Raw genomic sequence first — 18665 nt, forward strand, 5'->3', positions numbered from 1 at the left:
TCCAAGTCAGAGTGCAGGTCCTGAAGGTGGTGACTGTCTCCCCTGTCTCTTCTGGGACATGTCTGCCCTCCTCTAGGAATGCAGGACCATCCGTCCGTATCCTCAGCCTTCAGTTCAAGCACATGATCCATTTAAAAATGGAAACGATCCTATCCTTCAGCAGTGAACAAGGGTGATTCTGGTTGCTGGTGGAAAATTCAGCTGCTGCTTGAGTCCCACCGTTCAGCAGAGGATGAGCATGAGAACTTGGTGATGATGACTGGAGAAAATGCTCCTATGATTTCCTGAGCATAATATTTCCCCTTGCAATTTTTGAATGTTCTATAGCAGACCTGCCAAAAATGTGAAGCCTATAAATAGGGGAGGGTGGGAAGAAAAAAATGGGAGCTGTCACAGTGCCACTGAAAATAGGGAACTAAAAACTTTCCAGAGATGCAAAATCAAAGGGGGATTAATATTTACTGAGAAATGCAGAAGCAGGTGCATACCTTACAAAGAAATGCCAAGAAATGTCAGATGTTTTTATTTACTTCTTTTGATGTGTAAACTGAGGTATTAGGGAATAGGAAATAATGTGGTGTTTGGAATTTGTTTTAAAATATATTCCAACACAAAAAGAAGGTCTTGATGCGGTGGGTGGGGAGTGGACAGAGGAGTCAGGTTGATGATGGTGGAAGCGAGGTGCTAAGTACCTGGGGCGGGTCCTTGCGCTCTCTAGACTTGTGCGTGTTTGAAAATTTTCATAAAAAGAGAAAACAAAAAACTAAACAGAAAATGAGGCTTTCATTTCCTCCAGCCAACAAACATAACAGGGACTTAGGATGCACTTTTCCCAATCGCTCCTCTGGCAGAATATTTTGATTCTCCAGCTAGCTTCCAGCTCTCATCCTATTCATCTGTTCTCTAGACACTGGCAGGAAATAGGTTCTTCAACAGGGCCTGCTAGGTCCAGTGCTAGGGAGTAGATAGTTTTGGATTCTACGCCTCCATTTTTTTTTTTTAAGTGACCAGTTTTCTATTCCAGATACTTGAAATACAAAGTCTCATGGTAAGGTCTTGCCCTCTGCTGTCCGATTCCTTTTTACTGGCTATCATGGCATTAATGTCATCTCCAAAGAGAAAAATTGGGAGGAGAGGCCTAGATTCCTCAATAAAAGCAGGAAGGAAAGGTCTGCAGAATGAAGAGTGTGAAGTGAGGTTTGTGGTTTGAGTCGTCAGAACGTAAAGGAGAAAAGAAGGAAAATGAATCATCATTTGACACGGTATTTACAGCTAGCGGAAGGGACAAGAGGAGAAAAAAGCAAGGGAGGAAAAGGAAGAACGTCTCAGAATAAAATTGGGGTGGGTGGGGGAGGAGGAGGAAGACAGTCTGAGAAATTGGTTTGGTTGCACAGTACCGGCCACAACACAAACATTTGTCCATTCCTGATTGAAATTAAAAACAAATATGCATACCCATGTATTTGTCTGCTGTGTTTAATCAGATAGCGAGGCATTCCTTTAAGAATCTTGAAGACCCAAAGTTGCGCTCAGAGGCTGCCCACCTGGGACGGAGCCCCAGGTTGAGCAGGAAGCTGCCCAGAGGACCCAAAGCTGCGTAGCTGACCACCTTTTTCCCTCTGAGTTCCCAGTAACTGAGCCCAGCAGAGGAGACGCTACACTGCTCTGTGGGTGCAGAAGCTAAGGGCGGAGTCTCCATAGAGGCGTCAGGGCCCACCAGGAGCAGTGACCCCGCATAGGGAGGTGAAGAATGCGACCACAGTGATAATGTCCAATCTGGAAAACGGGCCTGAGAACCAAAGGGCCAACTTCCGGCCATGCATAACGAAGCGGAGCAATCTCAGGGGAGAAGGCACTGGAAAAGCGTTGCAGGCCAATTTTTCCCAGTAGGAACGGTGCGGTGGGAGGGAGACCCGCTCACCCCTTTTGATCCACCCCTGCAGCTCAGCCACGCCTCCTCGGGAAGAGAGCTGCCTTGCAGGAACCCGCGCGAGGCTGCAGTGCCGCCCTCCGCCGCATGAGGGAAGCACGGCCTAACCTGAGCGGCGGCGGCGGTCCCCGCGCCCCTCTTGGCCAGAGTCAGGCGCAGGCTGGCTTGCGGTGCCGTCGCTCATTGGCTGCGGCGCGGGCGCTGCCATGTTGGCGGAAGCGGACCTCTCGTGCCTTGGAAACTGGCGGTGGCTGCGGCCGCCGCGTCAGTCTGCGCAGCCTCCTGCGTTTTCTCGCTTGGATCTTGGCACTGAGAGGCGGTGGCCGGCGGGATGGAGAAAAGTAGGATGAACCTGCCCAAGGGACCAGACACGCTCTGCTTCGACAAGGACGAGTTCATGAAGGTGCGCGCGTCCTCAGCTCCCCGGAGCCGGGTCATGGGGGTGCTTCTGCCCTGTGCCCTCTGGGGGCCCTCTCTTCTGGAGGCTGCTCCTGCTCGCGCACGCTCGGTGTTAGGTCCTCGGCAGAGACCTCGCTGCACTTCACGATGAGTCTTTTGGCCTCAGGTTTGACAGGTGCAGCCTGGAGAAAACACTTCTGTAAAATCGTGCATGTTACATGGAAAGGCCTGAAAGTTCTGGGCAAGTGGTTTTGAGCTGAATGTCAAAGCGCCTGTTAGCCGGTCCTGTTACCATGCAGTGCAGTAAGATTGCCAGTCCCCTTGTCGGAAAGAAGCTTGCTGACCAGAGCCTTGGAGCTCATTAATTGTGTGTTGAATCAATCTCCGAGCCCACGTACTTTCCTAGGGACTCGGGTCGGAAAAAAAAGAACTTAATCTAAAGTTTTGCCTAACATTCAGCTAAAGCTTCTGGAATGGGATATTTAGAAGCTTAGAACGTTCTTGCTGACTATTGCAGTACAACAAAGCAAACCATTCCTCTTTAAAGAAGTTGCTCAACTTCTTTTACATGATGCACATGAGGAAGTTGGTAGTTGTAGGTCATAAACTTAAATATAAACTGAAAACACTACGCTGATGATAAAGGTTGATCAGGCGCAGCCTTGAAAATGGCCAGGCTTTAAGTCAGAGCTAGAAGGAGCTTTGCCTACCTATTTGGTGTGTCCCTCTGGGTCTGCACTTGAAGCATTCAAAAAATGTTTTTATTTAATTTCCTAAGGCCTAGGATTTTTGACACCATTTAGTAGTTGGTTTCAGTGTTAACAAGCTAAAAGTTTTTAGCTTGTTAGTAGACACCTACAATTTTGAGCAAGTGAGTTGAAATCTCTTACTCTGCCTTCTTGGTGATTTACAATGTTTTCTATTTTTCTAGATTAATTAACCTATTTCTTTTGGATAATATTTGCATTCAGATTACGTCTCCAAAGCTCTATTTTTTAAAAAAGTATATATGTATTTTCTCCAGTGTGACCATATCATTTTTAGTGTGTAGGGCTTATCTATACCCAGAAATAGCGTACCTTGTTCTTGTACAGTGATATTCCTGCTAAACCACTGTACTAAAAGGTGTAACTTTATTAGGATGTCTGAAAGAGTGTACAGAACCAACTCATTGATGCAGAATCCCTTTGTTTTGCCCACTGGCTAAGAGCTACCATGAAATGAGGGTGGAAAGAAACAACTAAGGATACGTGCTGGGGAGAGGTGCTCTGGAAGAGGAAAGGCCACACAGATCAGGGCCCTTGTTGACCTGAAGAATCTGGGAGTACAGAATACTCTCAACTTGTCCATCTCTTGACATCTTCAGGCTTCCTTCAGGCTCAACACCAGCATCTTCTCTGACTCACTAGCCCCACCACCTTTCCCACTCTGAGTTGACAGAATGCCTTTGGTAAATGCAGCTTCAGGAAGTGAAATCACAGAAATGTAAGTTCTAAAATAGAACTTAGAGTGCCAACTGGGGAGGTGGTTGGAATGCCAGCGGTTGCATATGCCTCTGTGAATAAGCCGTCCATTTTGTAGTGCTTATAAATGTGACAACATACATAGAAGAAAATACATAGAACAGCTGTTCTGTGTAAAATACTGTTGATCTTTTAGGTGGAGTTTGACGATAAAGGTTATTTGCAATTTGTGTTTCCTTAAACATATATGAATATATATAAGTAATATTTCCATGGCAGAAAGGATGGGTGGAGCACTTGCTGTCCAGGGTGTATTTCTATGTTTGTGTCTCATTCAACACATTTTGTAATTGGATAGGTTTTGTGCATGTGAGAAGGTGACATTTGCATTAGGAGATTTGAGATTGCTTGAAATCCAGTCAGTTGATGGGAAACTGTGATTAGGTTGCCAAAGATCAGGAGGGCATGCTAGTGCACTGGTAGCAATTGTTCAGTCAGTGGGCTTTCCACGATCCCCTGCTATGCGCCAGGCAGCAGTCTAGACATGAAGGTACAAGGATAAATAAGATAGGGTTTTTGGCGCTCTAGCATGGTGATAGGAAGGGCATGTGTGCCGAGAAATGGCACTTGGTCCAAAGTGGCTAGCATATGGAAGGATGGCCAGGAGTGAGACTGGGTGGGGTTGCAAGTTGCAATGGGCCTTATATACTGTACTGACAGATTTGCACTTGATTCAGTATTCGTTGTGGAGTATAGTCAGGCTTAAAGCAGGAAATGACATGATCATATCTGTTGCCATTGGAGCTGACTGGTGGCAGGAGGCTACTTAAAAGTTATTTCATTGGGAGGCCGAGGCAAGGCTCGCGAGGTCAAGAGATCGAGACCATCCTGGCCAACATGGTGAAACCCCGTCTCTTCTAAAAATACAAAAAAATTAGCTGGGCGTGGTGGCACACGCTTGTAGTCCCAGCTACTCGGGAGGCTGAGGTAGGAGAATTGCTTGAACCCGGGAGACGGAGGTTGCAGTGAGCCAAGATTGTGCCACTGCACTCCAGCCTGGTGCCAGGTGACGGAGTGAGACTCTGTCTCAAAAAAAAAAAAAAAAAAAAAAAAAGGTATTTCAGTGGTTTTTATGAGATCTGAGAGATACAGGAGGGGATAGTTTGTGAAGAATATTATATAAGTGATCAAAAAGCAGGAGTGACAGATGAACGAATCACTTGAAGGGTCGAAGGTGGTGGTGGCATGATACTGTTGACTTCGTCAGCTTAAAGAAAGTATGCACCCCAAGCAACATAGTGAGAACACATTTCTACAAAATATTAAAATATTAGCCAGGTGCGGTGGCAGATACCTGTAGTCCCAGCTACTTGGGAGGCTGAGATGGGAGAATTACCTGAGCCTGTGGAGGTCAAGGCTGCAGTGAGCCGGGATTGCAGCACTGCATTCCAGCTTGGGCAACAGATCAAGACCCTGCCAAAAAAAGAAAAAAAAAGAAAAAGGTACAAACACCCTTAGAGAGGGTTGAAAGTCAGTAGATGAGTTGGGATGTAAGATACTGGGAGTAGGAGAGAGGTGATAGGCTAACAGGGATAACTTAAACACACTTAACCTAGGTGTGCTGTGGAAGTCACATCCTTCTGTCTCGTGTATGACTTCATCTGTTTTATAGAAAAAATAGTGGCCATCAAGTGGCAGCTCTTTCATCTTGCTGATAACAGCCTCATTCTTGCATTTGTATCTGTTCTCACTTCCATTTTTAACCTGCTGTGTAGGACAGTGGTCCCCAACCTTTTTGGCACTTTTAGAAGACAATTTTTCCAGAGACCAGGATGGTTTGGGGATGATTCAAGCACATTACATTTATTGTGCACTTTATTTCTGTTGTTACTATGTTATAATACATAGTGAAATAATTATGCAACTCACTGTAATGTAGAATCAGTGGGAGCCCTGAGCTTGTTTTCCTGCAGCTAGACAGTCCCATCTGGGGGTGATGAGAGAGACAGTGACAGTTCATCCAGCATTAAATTCTCATAAGGAGTGCCTAACCTATATCCCTCAAATGTGCAGTTCACAATAGGGTCCATGCTGCTATGAGAATCTAGTGCCACCACTAACCGGAGTGCCACTGACCTAACCGGAGGTGGAGCTCAGACAGCAATGCAAGCCATAAATTGTAAATTTATGAGTGGCTGTAAATACAGGCTGCACTCCTGCTGGCCACCTGGTTCCTGACAGGTAGTTGTGGACCCCTGGTGTAGGGGGCTTTCCTTCCTCGGGAGGTCTGCCTCACATGCTTGGATCTGGTGCCTTCTCCCTTCTCAGGATCCTATTATTCCCACCCTCTCCACACTTCTTCCCATTGGCATTCAGACACACTCGTTTCAGTTTCTTCTACTGGACCCTCCAACCTCCAGTTAAAGCCCATCACACTCTTCCATCTCACAGCCAAATGCTCAAGGGTTGTCAATACTTTCTCTCCCTTCACTCTTAGACTCACTTCATTCTGGCTTCTGGCCCCATCATTCCACTAAAGACTTCTCACCAAAGTTAACTAGATAGAAGTCGATCCACTAGATCTTTTCTGCCTCTTCCCTGACCTCAGTAGACCAAGTGCCACCTTCATTTGCTTTCTGAAACCCAGTGCTGTCTGGCTTTCTTTTGGCCTCTCTGGTCTACTTCTCTCTTTTGCATAATCATTGTCCTCCTCATAGCCATTAAATGTGGGTTATGAACTCAGCTGCATGTCTGTTCCTTTTCACAGGCTTTACACCTCTCCCAGGTGACCCACTTCATGGAGCTTCAGTGACTACTTGTAGAGGTGAACGGTTAATACTTCTGGCCCAGATATCTTCTGATCTGTAATCCCATGTGTGCAACTCCTTGACCTCTTCTTGGCTATCTCTGTGGCACCTCAAACTCAGCATACTTAAAACTAAATTTGTGGGGGGAAAATGAAAAAACCAAACTCTTCTCCTCAAACCTAGCTCTCTTCTAGTTATTACCTAATTTAGGTAATCCCTCCATCCAGTTGTGAGTCAGAAAACCAGGGGTCGTCCATGATAACACCTCTCTTCTTCACTTCCTCAAATCCAATCTGTTACTCAGCCCTGGGATTTCACTTCCCAGACGTCTCTGAAATTCATCTACTTCTCTCCATCTCCTCTTTTCCCACTTTCTTAGTCATCTTTATCTCTGGCCATTATAATCTGGTGACTTCTTACCATAGTCCCCTGGCATCCGTTCTTTCCTTCTAGTCCGTTTTCTACATCACAAGCAGGGTGGCCTTTTCAAAACGCATCTCAGTGCTTGCATGTAATAGGTGCTTGTATGTAATCAGACTGCCACCTGTGTATACTATGAAAACATGAGAAAGCATTTTCCAGAACATTTGGAAGTATTCCCAAGCAGCTCATTGCATTGATGGACAGTTTCTACTGATCAGCAGCTATCTTGGTTATCAGATTGAAAAAGCGTAGCATATATAGAGTTGGGTACTATCTGTGGTTTCAGGCATTGACCAGGGGTCTTGGAATGTATCTCCCTCACTTAAGGGGACCCCTTACTGTAGTTCTGAGGCTCCTCTGTATTCTAAGTGCATGAATAGGGAATACTGAAACAGGAAGTGTGTCCAAGAGAATAATGCCTTGCTGATTGAATAACAGTAACCTGGACATGTGGGCCCCAGTTTCATCTCTGCTAACCACTCACGTGTGATTTTTGTACAAATCACTGGCCTCTGTGGGCTTCATTTCCTCATTTGTGTTAAGGGGTGACACTTGTCTCAGTACTCTTTGCAGTGTCTCTGGCTTTTGACATTTTATGTTTCTGCGAATAAAGAAACTTACAGTTGCCCCTCGGTATCCGCAGAGGATTGATTCCAGGACACCCCTCACCCCTTCACAGATAGCAAAATCTGCAAATGCTCAAGACCGTCTTGTAAATGGTGTAGTTGCATATATATGTTATTTGCATATAACCTGCTTACATCCTCTGGAGTACTTTTAATCACCTTTAGATTACTTGTAATACCTAATAGAGTATAAATAGTTGTTATACTATATTTTTATTTGTTACTTTTTATTGTTTTAATTTTTAATTATTTTTTTAAAGGATCTTTTCAATTCATGGCTGGTTGAATTAGAGGATGTGGAATGCTCGGATACAGAGGGACATCTCTAGTAGATTCTTCCAGTTTGCAGATAAGGAAACTGAGGTCCAGAGGTGTTACGACTTCCCCCACAGTCACATAGCTAACTGGGGCAACCCAGGGCCCTTATCTCCTGACTCCCAAGCTTCAGTACTGGAAAAATAATCATGGCACGCTCTTCTTTCTAGATGGTAGGAACTTTGAGATGAGTGATTTTGAATATTATCAAGAACAGCCCAAAAGATGTCACATAGTCCCTATGCTAAAGCACATGCATTTTATCAGTAGGGACAAGATTGAGGGCCATCACTTGTTTAAAACAAATTGTAACTCTTGGCCTGTAGACAAAAAGCAGACGTAAGTGTGAAAGCAGCACAACCCAGTGTTGCCAAGTGCCTGGCACAGCATGTGCCATCCTCATTTCACAGCAGCTAAAATGCTGACCTTACAGGTTCACCGTTTCATTTTCAGTCTTCATGAAAAGCTTGAATTCTCTTTGGCTTCTGTTGCAACAGAAATAAATAATATATTTGAGACTGCTTGTCACTAAATTTTCTGATTACCCACATGTGGAGTGATTTCCTAATGTGAAATACTTTTTTTGATGGTATGAGATCGGTGCCATTGGATATACACAGTTTATGTTATAAAATATATTACTTGAATAAAATATTGAACTCGTGGTCCCTTTTTATTACTTGGGATATTTCTTTGTTCAAAGTTAGATAACATGATGTAAATAGATCTTTGTTGTTTAACTAATCATATACATTTAACATCATATTTCTTTGAATATTTACAAAACGAATCACAAACTGGGGCTTGGGCTTCCTCAGGTGATCCTAATACACCCACAGAGTTGAGTATTTCAGAATGAGATCATTCTGCTTAAGAGCTCAAGAAATTAAGTTGAGAAAGTAAGCTAAAAGACCACATAGATTATCATTAGTGTTAAATTGGGATAAAAAGGAGAGCAAAAGAGAAGAAATCAGCTGGGTCAGAGCACAGATATTTGTTAAATGGAAGTGACGGGATGTAGGTTTTCTTTGCCTTCTCATAAATATGTTAAACACAGGTACAATATTGAACAGAGGATTTAGACATTAAACTGATTAATCCATTTAAACATAGTAAGTTCTTTAGAACTTAAGTGCTACTATTTTATAAAACTTCTAAGATCATCTGTCCATAGATGCTGGAAAGCATTTTAGCATACATTTTGAATTTCTCAACCTTCAGTAATTTAGTAACCAAATAAAGGTTTAGAATGAGCTTTGGGAGACACGAGTTCCAGACTAACTGGGTCATGCGTCAGTCGGGCCACCCTGCACTGGGGACAGCACTAGGTTTGAGGGCGGGGCAGGACGGAAGAGGTCCAGGGACGTTTTTGCCCATGGCTTGCTGTTATGAGGTAGGGTGCCCTTTTTACTGTCTTTCCCATGGCTGATACCTTCGTGACATTCAGATCTCAGCTCAGATATCACTTTATAAGGGTCTTCTACCTCCTTTTCATCACTCGCTTTCATACGGTTCCATTTTATTTCCTTTGTAGCATTTACCACTCTTCATAATGTTTATTTGTTTACATGTTTTATTTTTTCTCATTTCTGCAATTGAATATATGCCCATTGAGAACTTGTCTTTGCTTTTTATTGCTGTGACCCCTGTACTTACAGCAGTGCCTGAGTTCCACTGTGAATATTTATTTATTGGGTATCTCATTGTGGTTTTATTTTTGTTACTTATTTTATTTTAGATCCAGGAGGTACCTGTGCAGGTTTGTTACCTGGTTGTAGTGTGTAATGGTGAGGTTTGGGTGTCTAGTGTACTCATCACCCAGAAAGTGTTGTACCCAATAGGTAATTTTTCAGCCCTCATCTTCCTCCAGTGTTTCCCCTTTTGAGTCCCTGGTGTCTATTAATTTCATCTTTATGTCCACATGTACCCATCATTTATGTCCCACTTATAAGAGAGAAGATGTGGTATTTGACTTCCTGTTTCTAAGTTAGTTCATTTGGGTTAATGGCCTCCAGCTCCATCCATGTTGTTGCAAAAGATATGATTTCACCTTTTTATGGCTGCATAGTATTCTGTCGTATATATGTACCACGTTTTCTTTATCCAGTCCTCCACTGATAGACACTTAGATTGATTCCATTCAGGTATCTTTTTTTAGATAATGATTTCCTTTGGGTGGATATTCCCTAGTAGGATTACTAGGTCAAATGGTATTTCTATTTTTAGCTCTTTGAGAAATCTCCATACTGTTTTCCATAGCACTTGTACTAATTTACATTCTCACCAACAGTGTGTAAGCATTCCTTTTTCTCACATCCACAGTGTTGTTTTTTGACTGTTTAATAAAAGCTGTTCTGATTGGTGTTAGTTGGTATCTCATTGTGATTTTAATTTGCATTTCTCTGATGATTAGTTATGTTGGACATTTTTTCATGTTTGCTGGCTGCTTGTATGTCTTTTGAGAAATGTCTGTTCATGTCCTTTGCCTGCTTTTTGATGCAGTTACTTGATTTTTTCTTGTTGATTTGTTTAAGTTCCTTGTAGACTCTGGGTATTAGTCTTTTGCTGGATGTGTAATTTCCAAATGTTTTCTCCCATTTTGCAGATTGCCTGTTTACTCTGCTGTTTGCTTTGCAGAGGTTTTTAGTTTAACAGTCTCCTTTGTCTATTTTTTTGTTGTTGCATCTGCTTTGAGGTCTTAGTCATGAATCCTTTGCCTAGACCAATGTCCAGAAGAATTTTTCCTAGATTTTATTCTAGGATTTTTATAGTTTCAGGTCTTACATTTAAGTTTTTAATCCATCTGGACTTAATTTTTGTGTATGGTGAGAAATAGGAGTCCAGTTTTATTTTTCTGCATGTAGTGAATATTTAATGTTTATCGAATATGCAGGGGCATTTATTATCTGTTGTCCCTTTGTCTTAAAGAATGGTTTGAAACACACAGACATACAAGAGCTCATACTAATCTTTTATGACTTTTAACCTGTAGTTTATTTAATGTACAGTTTAGCACATAATATTTGTACTGGTATGTATCTCAATGAGACTGAACATGTTTTGAGGGTAGAGATCGTGTCTTCAGCTTGGTGTTCCCTCTTAGAATCACCTCCCATCATTATGAATACAGAATGATGATGTCTGGGGGATTTGGGTCCTGTCATGGCTACAATAGCTGGTGATATGATAATTTTCTATATTTGGGGAACATTTTCCTTTTTGACATTCAGCATGAGGCACCTTACAGAATTTTGCTCTTCTGTTAAAAGTTCTGAGAGATCCAAGATGGCTGATGATTAGCAGCTCGGGCACGTACCTCCCAGTGAAAGTGTAAAGAACGAGAGGACGCCACACTTTCAGACGAATATTAGTTGCTCACGGACCAGGAGATTCCCAGTGGAGGAGCTCCACGGGTCGCCAGGGCGACTCTTGTGGCCGGCGTGACGGTTTTGCTGGTGCCTTAGCACGCCAGTTCTTGGTGCAGAGTCCGGAGATTCCTGGGCAGAAAAGCACCATCAATCTTAACACCGCTGTTTTGGCCGGCTCAGTGGATTGCTCAGATTTCGGCACAGGGAATCAACAAGTTGGACGTCAGAGACCCAGTTAGAAAGTCGGTAATTATAAAGACGACAGACGGACAAATATATAATGAAGGGAAGAAACCAGCGTAAAAAGGTAGAGAATACTCAAAATCAGAATGCCTCTCCCTCTACAGGGGATTGCAATTCCTCATCAGTAACGGAACAAGGCTTAATAGATTACACGTGTGTTCCAATAACAGAAGCAGGTTTCAAAACGTGGGTGATAAGAAACTTCTGTGAATTAAAAGAACTTGTTCTAACCCAATGCAAAGAAACTAAGAACCTTGAAAAAAGGTTTGATGAAATGTTAACGAGAATGGACAATTTAGAGAAGAATATAAGTGAATTGATGGAGCTGAAAAACACAACACGAGAACTTCGCGAAGCATGCACAAGTTTAAACAGTCGAATTGATCAAGCAGAAGGAAGGATATCAGAAGTCGAGGACCAGCTCAGTGAAATGAAACGAGAAGACAAGAATGCAGAAAAAAGGATGAAAAGGAATGAGCAAAGTCTCCAGGAAATATGGGACTATGTGAAAAGACCTAATTTACGTTTGATAGGTGTACCTGAATGGGATGAAGAGAATGAAACCAAGTTGGAAAATACTCTTCAGGATATCATTCAGGAAAATTTTCCCAACCTGGCAAGGCAGGGTAATATTCAACTCCAGGTAATACAGAGAACACCACAAAGATATTCTTCAAGAAGACCAACCCCAAGGCACATAATCGCCAGATTTATTAGGGTTGAAATGAAGGAGAAAATACTAAGGGCAGCCAGAGAGAAAGGTCAGGTTACCCATAAAGGGAAACCTATCAGACTTACAGCAGATCTCTCAGCAGAAACCCTACAAGCCAGAAAAGAGTGGGGACCAATATTTAACATCCTTAAAGAAAAGAACTTTCAACCCAGAATTTCCTATCCAGCCAAACTAAGCTTTATGAGCGAAGGAAAAATTAAATCTTTTGCGAACAAACAAGTACTTAAAGAGTTCACCACCACCAGGCCTGCTTTACAAGAGCTTCTGAAAGAAGCACTATACATATAAAGGAACAACCAATATCAGCCTTTCCAAAAATGTATCAAAAAGCAAAGAACTTTAACACAATGAAAGATTTACATCAACTAATGGGCAAAACAGCCAGCTAGCATCAAACGCCGGTATTAAACTTTTATATATTTTAATTGGATAAAAGGCCAAAACCCATCAGTATGCTGCATCCGGGCCCATCTTACTTGCAACAATACACAAAGACTCAGAGAGAAGGAGGAAGATTTACCAATCAAACAGAGAGTAAAAATAAACTAATAAACAAAAAGCAGGAGATGCAATTCTCACCTCTGATAAAGTAGACTTTAAAGCAACAAAGATCAAAAGAGGCGAGGAATGACATTGCATAATGGCAAAGGGATCAATGTAACAAGAAGAGCTAACGATTCTATAGATCAACGAGATAGAAAATTAACAAGGATATTCAGTACTTGAACTCAGACCCGGAACAAGTAAACTTAATAAACATTTATAGAACTCTCCACTTCAAATACACAAAACATACATTACCACCTCACGCCTATTCCAGAGGTGACTATATAATTGGAAGTGGATCACTCCTCAGTAATCGCATAGCATTTCATAGGTTTAAATTAAATATTGGTTGGCTGTTTGTTATCTTCTTCCCTTATTCCTTTCTGACTACATCATTAAGTATAATTATCAGTATAAAAGAGGTTTTCAATACCCATTACTAAATTGCATTCTAGCCTGGGCAAGAAAGCAATACTCCCATTCTCTCTCCCTCTTTCTTTTCCTTCTCCCTCCTCCCCATTCTCTCTCTCTCATTCTCTTCCTTTTTCCTCCTTCCTATTCTCTCTCTCTTTCTCTTTAAAAAAAAAAAAAAAAAAGTTCTATGAATTTTCTCGATGTTAAGGATATTGATATTTGGCTCTCAAGTAAGCTTTCACTGATTACTTCCCCAGTTCTCGTGTGTTACTCATTGTTTGCCATCATTGTGTGCAGCTAGTTATTAAAGCAGCTAAACTTTTAAACTTTATTTGGTTTTAAATTGGACTGTCACTGCTATTCTAGTTAATGGTTCTTAACAAACCACAGCTGATTTGTTTTGCTGTCTTATTATCCTGTATTTGATTTGTTAGTCAACATCTAGCCTTTTGGGGCATTTGTACTTTACCTGGGTTTAAGTCAGAAATACCAGTGGCTCACGCCTATAATCCCAGCACTCTGGAAGGCCGAGGCGGGTGGATCACGAGGTCAAGAGATCGAGACCATTCTGGTCAACATGGTGAAACCCCATCTCTACTGAAAATACAAAAATTAGCTGGGTGTGGTGGTGGGTACCTGTAGTCCCAGCTACTCGGGAGGCTGAGGCAGGAGAATTGCTTGAACCCAGGAGGTAGAGGTTGCGGTGAACCAAGATCAAGATTGTGCCATTGCACTCCAGCCTGGGTAACAAGAGCGAAATTCCGTCTCAAAAAAAGAAAAAAAAAAAAAGTCAGAAATATCTCTGAGTATAAAGAGAGATGATTTTTCTTTTAGTTTCTGTTCTTACAGAGCATAATTCTTGACTTCTTCCAGCTTTTCATTCATAGGCATATATTTTAACAAGAAAAAAGTCTACTTTAAAATAATTGCCTTTTAACTAAAATAGCTTATTTTAAAAAGTGAGTACTGTTCCATTCAGGAAAAGAAAGTTTATCTTCCTTAATGTTTTATAATTAATAGACTATTTTTTGGAGCAGTTTTAATTTTATAGAAAAATTGAGCAGAAAGCACAGAGGTCCCATCTATCCCCTCCCTTCCCACGTCACAGTTTCTCCTATTAACATCTTGCAATAGTATGGTACCTTTGTGTCATGTATTCACTATTACAGTATCATACAGAACAATTTCACTGCTTTACACATCCCCCATGCTCTGCCTGTCCATTCTTCCCACTCTCCTGGCACCCTCAGCATCCTCCCATCTCTAACCCTAGGCAACTACTCATCTCTTTAGTCGCCATAGTTTTGCAATTTCCAGAATATCTTATATGTAGTTGGAATCATATAGTATATATACCTTTTCAGATAGGCTTCTTTCACTTAGAAATAAACATTTAAGATTCCTCCATGTCTTTGTGGCTTGATATAGCTCATTTCTTTTTATTGCTGAATAATGTTCCATGTATGGATATACCACAGTTTGTTCATCTATTGACCTACTGAAAGAAATCATATTTGCTTCCAAGTTTTGGCAGTTAGAATAAGGCTGCTATCAGCATTCATGTGCAGGTTTTTGTATGGACATACATTTTTAACCCATCTGACTAAATAAGGAGCATAATTGGTAAGACTCTGTTTAGTTTTGTATGGAACTGTCAAGCTGTCTTCCAAAGTGACTTCCATTTTGCAACCTTTCCAGGAATGAATGAGAGTTCCTATTGCTCCATAGCCCCAGCAGCATTTGATATTGTCAGTGTTTTGGATTTTAGCCATTCTGTTCACTGGTGTCTTGTTTTAATTTGCAGTTCCCTAATGATATGTCATGTTGAGCATCTTTTCAGATCTTTTGCCTATTTTAAAATTAGGTTGTTTGATTTCATACTGCTTGCCCACCCCAGCTTTATTTAGGTATGATTGTCAAATAAAAATTGTATGACAAATAAAAGTTATATGCAGTGTGATGATTTGATAATGTGTATACGTTGTGAAATGATTACCATAATGAAGATAATGTATTCATCAACTCACATAGTTAACCTCTTTCGGTAGTAAGAACACTTAAGATCTACTCTCTTAGCAACTTTCAAGAATACAGTATATTATTAACTATAGTCATCATGTTATACATTAGAACTCCAGAATTTATTTATTTTATAACTGGAAGTTTATATCTTTTGACCAGTATCTCTCCATTACTCCCAACCTCAATCTCCATTCTCCAGCCCCTAGTAACTATCATTCTACTTTTTGTTTCAGTGAGTTTTACTTATTCATTCATTCTTTCATCCATTCATTCATTTATTTTTTGGAGACAGAGTCTTTGCTCTGTTGCCTAGGCAGGAGTGCAGTGGCACCATCTCGGCTTACTGCAACCTCTGCCTCCCAGGCTCAAGCAATTCTCATGCCTCAGCCTTCCAAGAAGCTGGGACTACAGGTGCATGCTACCACACCCGGCTAATTTTTGTATTTTTAGTAGAGACCGGGTTTTGCCATGTTGGCCAGGCTAGTCTTGAACTCCTGGCCTCAAGTGAACCACCCACCTTGGCCTTTTAAAGTGCTGGGATTACAGGCATGAGCCACATGCCCAGCCAGAGTTTGACTTTAGATTTTACAAAGACGCTCTATATTAGTGAGTGTCTAATTTTGTGCTGCTAAAACAGAATACTTGGTACTGAATAATTTAGAAACAATAGAAGTTTATATGGCTCACAGTTTTAGAGGTTGGAAAGTTCAAGATCAAGAGGCCACATCTGGTGAAGCCTTTCTTGCTGTGTCATAATGGGGTGTAGGGCATCATGGGCAGGGGTTGGATGGGAGGAGCATGTAAGAGCAAGAGAGGGCTGAACTCACTTTTATAACCCTCTCTCAAAAATGAATCCACTCCCATGATAACAGCATGATACATTAATGAGGACAAAGCCCTCATGACCTAATCACTTAAATATCTCCCCTCTACTCTTGTATTGGGGATTAAGTTTTCAACACATGAACTTGGGAGACATTTTCAAACCATACTAGTGAGATGATACAAGTTTTGTATGTCTATGTCTGGCCTATTTTACTTTGCATAAATATCCTCCAAGTTCATCTGCGTTGTTGCAAATGGTAGGATTTCCTTCTTTTTAAAGGCTAAATAAGATCCCATTGTATAGAAATACAACATTTTCTTTATCCATTTGTCTGCTGATGAATACTTAGGTTGTTTCCATGTCTTGGCTATTGCAAATAATGCTGCAGTGAACGTGAGAGTGCAGATACCTGTTGAGATAGTGATTTTATTTCGTTTGGATATATACCCACTTGAGGGACTGCTGGGTCATATGGCAGTTTTACTTTTACTTTTTTGAGAAACCTCCATATTATTTTCCATAATGGTTGTGTGTTTTCTTGTTATTTTAAATAGTTCCTTGTGCATTTAGGATTCATCTACTTTATGAGATATGTTTTTTGTGATTATTTTCTCCCAGCCTGTGACTTATCTTTTTATTCCCTTAACAGTGTCTTTTACAGGGCAGAGACACTTTTAATTTTAATGAGGTCTAACATAACAATGTTTACTTTCATAGATTGTGTTTTGGTGTTATATCTGCAAAATCTGCCAAATCCGAGGTCACCTAGTTTTTCTCCTATGTTATCTTCTAGGTGCTTTAGTTTTATATTTTAAAGTTAGGTCTGATCCATTTTAAGTGAATTTGTGTGAAAGGTCTGTGTCTCTCTCTATATTTTTTACATGTGGATGTCCAGTTGTTCCAGCACAGTTTTTTGAAAACTGTCTTTTCTCCAATGTATTGCCTTTGCTCTTTTGTCAAAGATCAGCTCACCATATTTGTATAGGTCTGTTTCTGAACTGTCTGTTCTTTTCCATTGATCCTGTCTGTTTTTTCAGCAATACCACTCTGTCTTAATTGCTGTAGCCTTAATAATAAGGTCTTAAGATTGAGTAATATCAGTCCTCTAAATTTGCTTTTCTTCTTCAATATTGTGTTGTATATTGTATGTCTTTTGCCTTTCCAAATAACCTTAGAATCAGTTTGTTGATATCTACAAAATAACTTCCTGGGATTTTGACTAAAATTGCAGTGAATCTGTAGGTCAAGTTGGGAAGAATTGACACTTTAACAGTATTGAGTCTTCCTATCCATGAACATGAAATAGCTCTCCATTTTTTAAGATCTTGTATTATTAGGGTTTTGTAGTTTTCCTCAAATAGATGTTATAAATATTTATTTGTACCTAAATGTGTTATTTTTTCTGTGCGAATGTAAATGGTACTGAGCTTTTATTTCAGTTTCACTTGTTCATTGCTGGTCTATAAAAAAGCAGTTAGCTTTTGTATATTAGCCTTGTATCCTGCAATCTTGCTATAATCACTTATTCCAAGAAATTTTTTGGTGATTCTTTGGGATTTTCTACACTATCATGCCATCTGAGAACAAAGATAGTTTTCTTTTTTTCTTTCCAATCAGTATACCTTCTTAATATCCTTTTCTTATTTTATTAGCTTGGACTTCCAGTAAAACGTTAAATAGGAGCAGTGAGAGGGACATCCTTTCCTTTTCCATCATTTTAGGGGGAAAGTGTCTAGTTTTTCATTAATATAATGTTAGCAGTGGGGTTTTTTTGTTGATGTTCTTTATTGAGTTGAAGAAGTTTTCCTCTATTCCTAGTTTTCAGGTTTTTATCACCATGGATGTAGATTTTTGTCAAATACTTTTTCTCATCTCTTAATATGATCAATTTTTCTGTTGTTGTAATGGATTACATTAGTAGATGTCCTGATGTTGAACCAGCTTTGTGTATCTGGTTATTTGTGGAAATAAATCTCATGGTTATGGTGGATGATTTTTTAATACATTATTGGATTTGATTTGCTAACACTTTATTAAGGATTTTTGCATCTACGTTCATAAGAAATGCTGGTTCGTAATTTTCCTTTCTTGAAATACTGTATTATTTTGGTATTAGGGTAATGCTAGCCTCATAGAATGAGTTGGGAAGTGTTCCTTCTGCTTCTGTTTTCTGGAAGAGATCACAGAAAGTTATATAATTTCTTGTAATTGTATAATTTCTTAATGTTTGCTGAATTCACCAGTGACAAGGGTGATGGCCCCTCTCTTCTCTGATATTTGTGGCTTTTGTTTTTTCTTTTTTTCTTGTCTTGGTTTTCCTGGCTAGAGGTTTATCAATTTTACTGATCTTTTCAAAGAACCAGCTTTTGGTTTCATTGATTTTTCTCTATTGATTTTTGGTTTGTAATTTCATTGATTTCTACTCTTATTTTTTCTGCTTACTTTAAATTTAATTTGCTCCTCTAGTTTTCTAAGGTGAAAGTTTGTGTTACTGATTTTAGATCATCTTTTCTAGTATTTGCATTCAACGTGGTATTTTCCCATTTAAGC

The 18665-nt window shown here is 40.5% G+C and overlaps 1 protein-coding gene across 2 annotated transcripts in view; it reads left to right on the top strand.

Moving 5' to 3' along the window:
- Nucleotides 1-2136: 2136 nt before the first annotated feature.
- COG2 (component of oligomeric golgi complex 2) overlaps nucleotides 2137-18665 on the top strand; it is a 56848-nt gene continuing 40319 nt past the window's right edge. The window contains exon 1 of one of the 2 annotated variants that reach the window (XM_021677314.2): nucleotides 2137-2333. In XM_021677314.2, coding sequence (XP_021532989.2) covers nucleotides 2262-2333 — 72 coding nt within the window. In that variant the 5' untranslated portion in view covers nucleotides 2137-2261. The remainder of the gene's footprint in view (nucleotides 2334-18665) is intronic. The other variant, XM_021677315.2, reaches the window with a different exon arrangement.

This window comes from Aotus nancymaae, unplaced genomic scaffold (genome assembly GCF_030222135.1).
Source record: "Aotus nancymaae isolate 86718 unplaced genomic scaffold, 86718_ANA_hifiasm-v0.15.2.pri h1tg000032l_0, whole genome shotgun sequence".
Lineage (NCBI taxonomy): Eukaryota > Metazoa > Chordata > Mammalia > Primates > Aotidae > Aotus > Aotus nancymaae.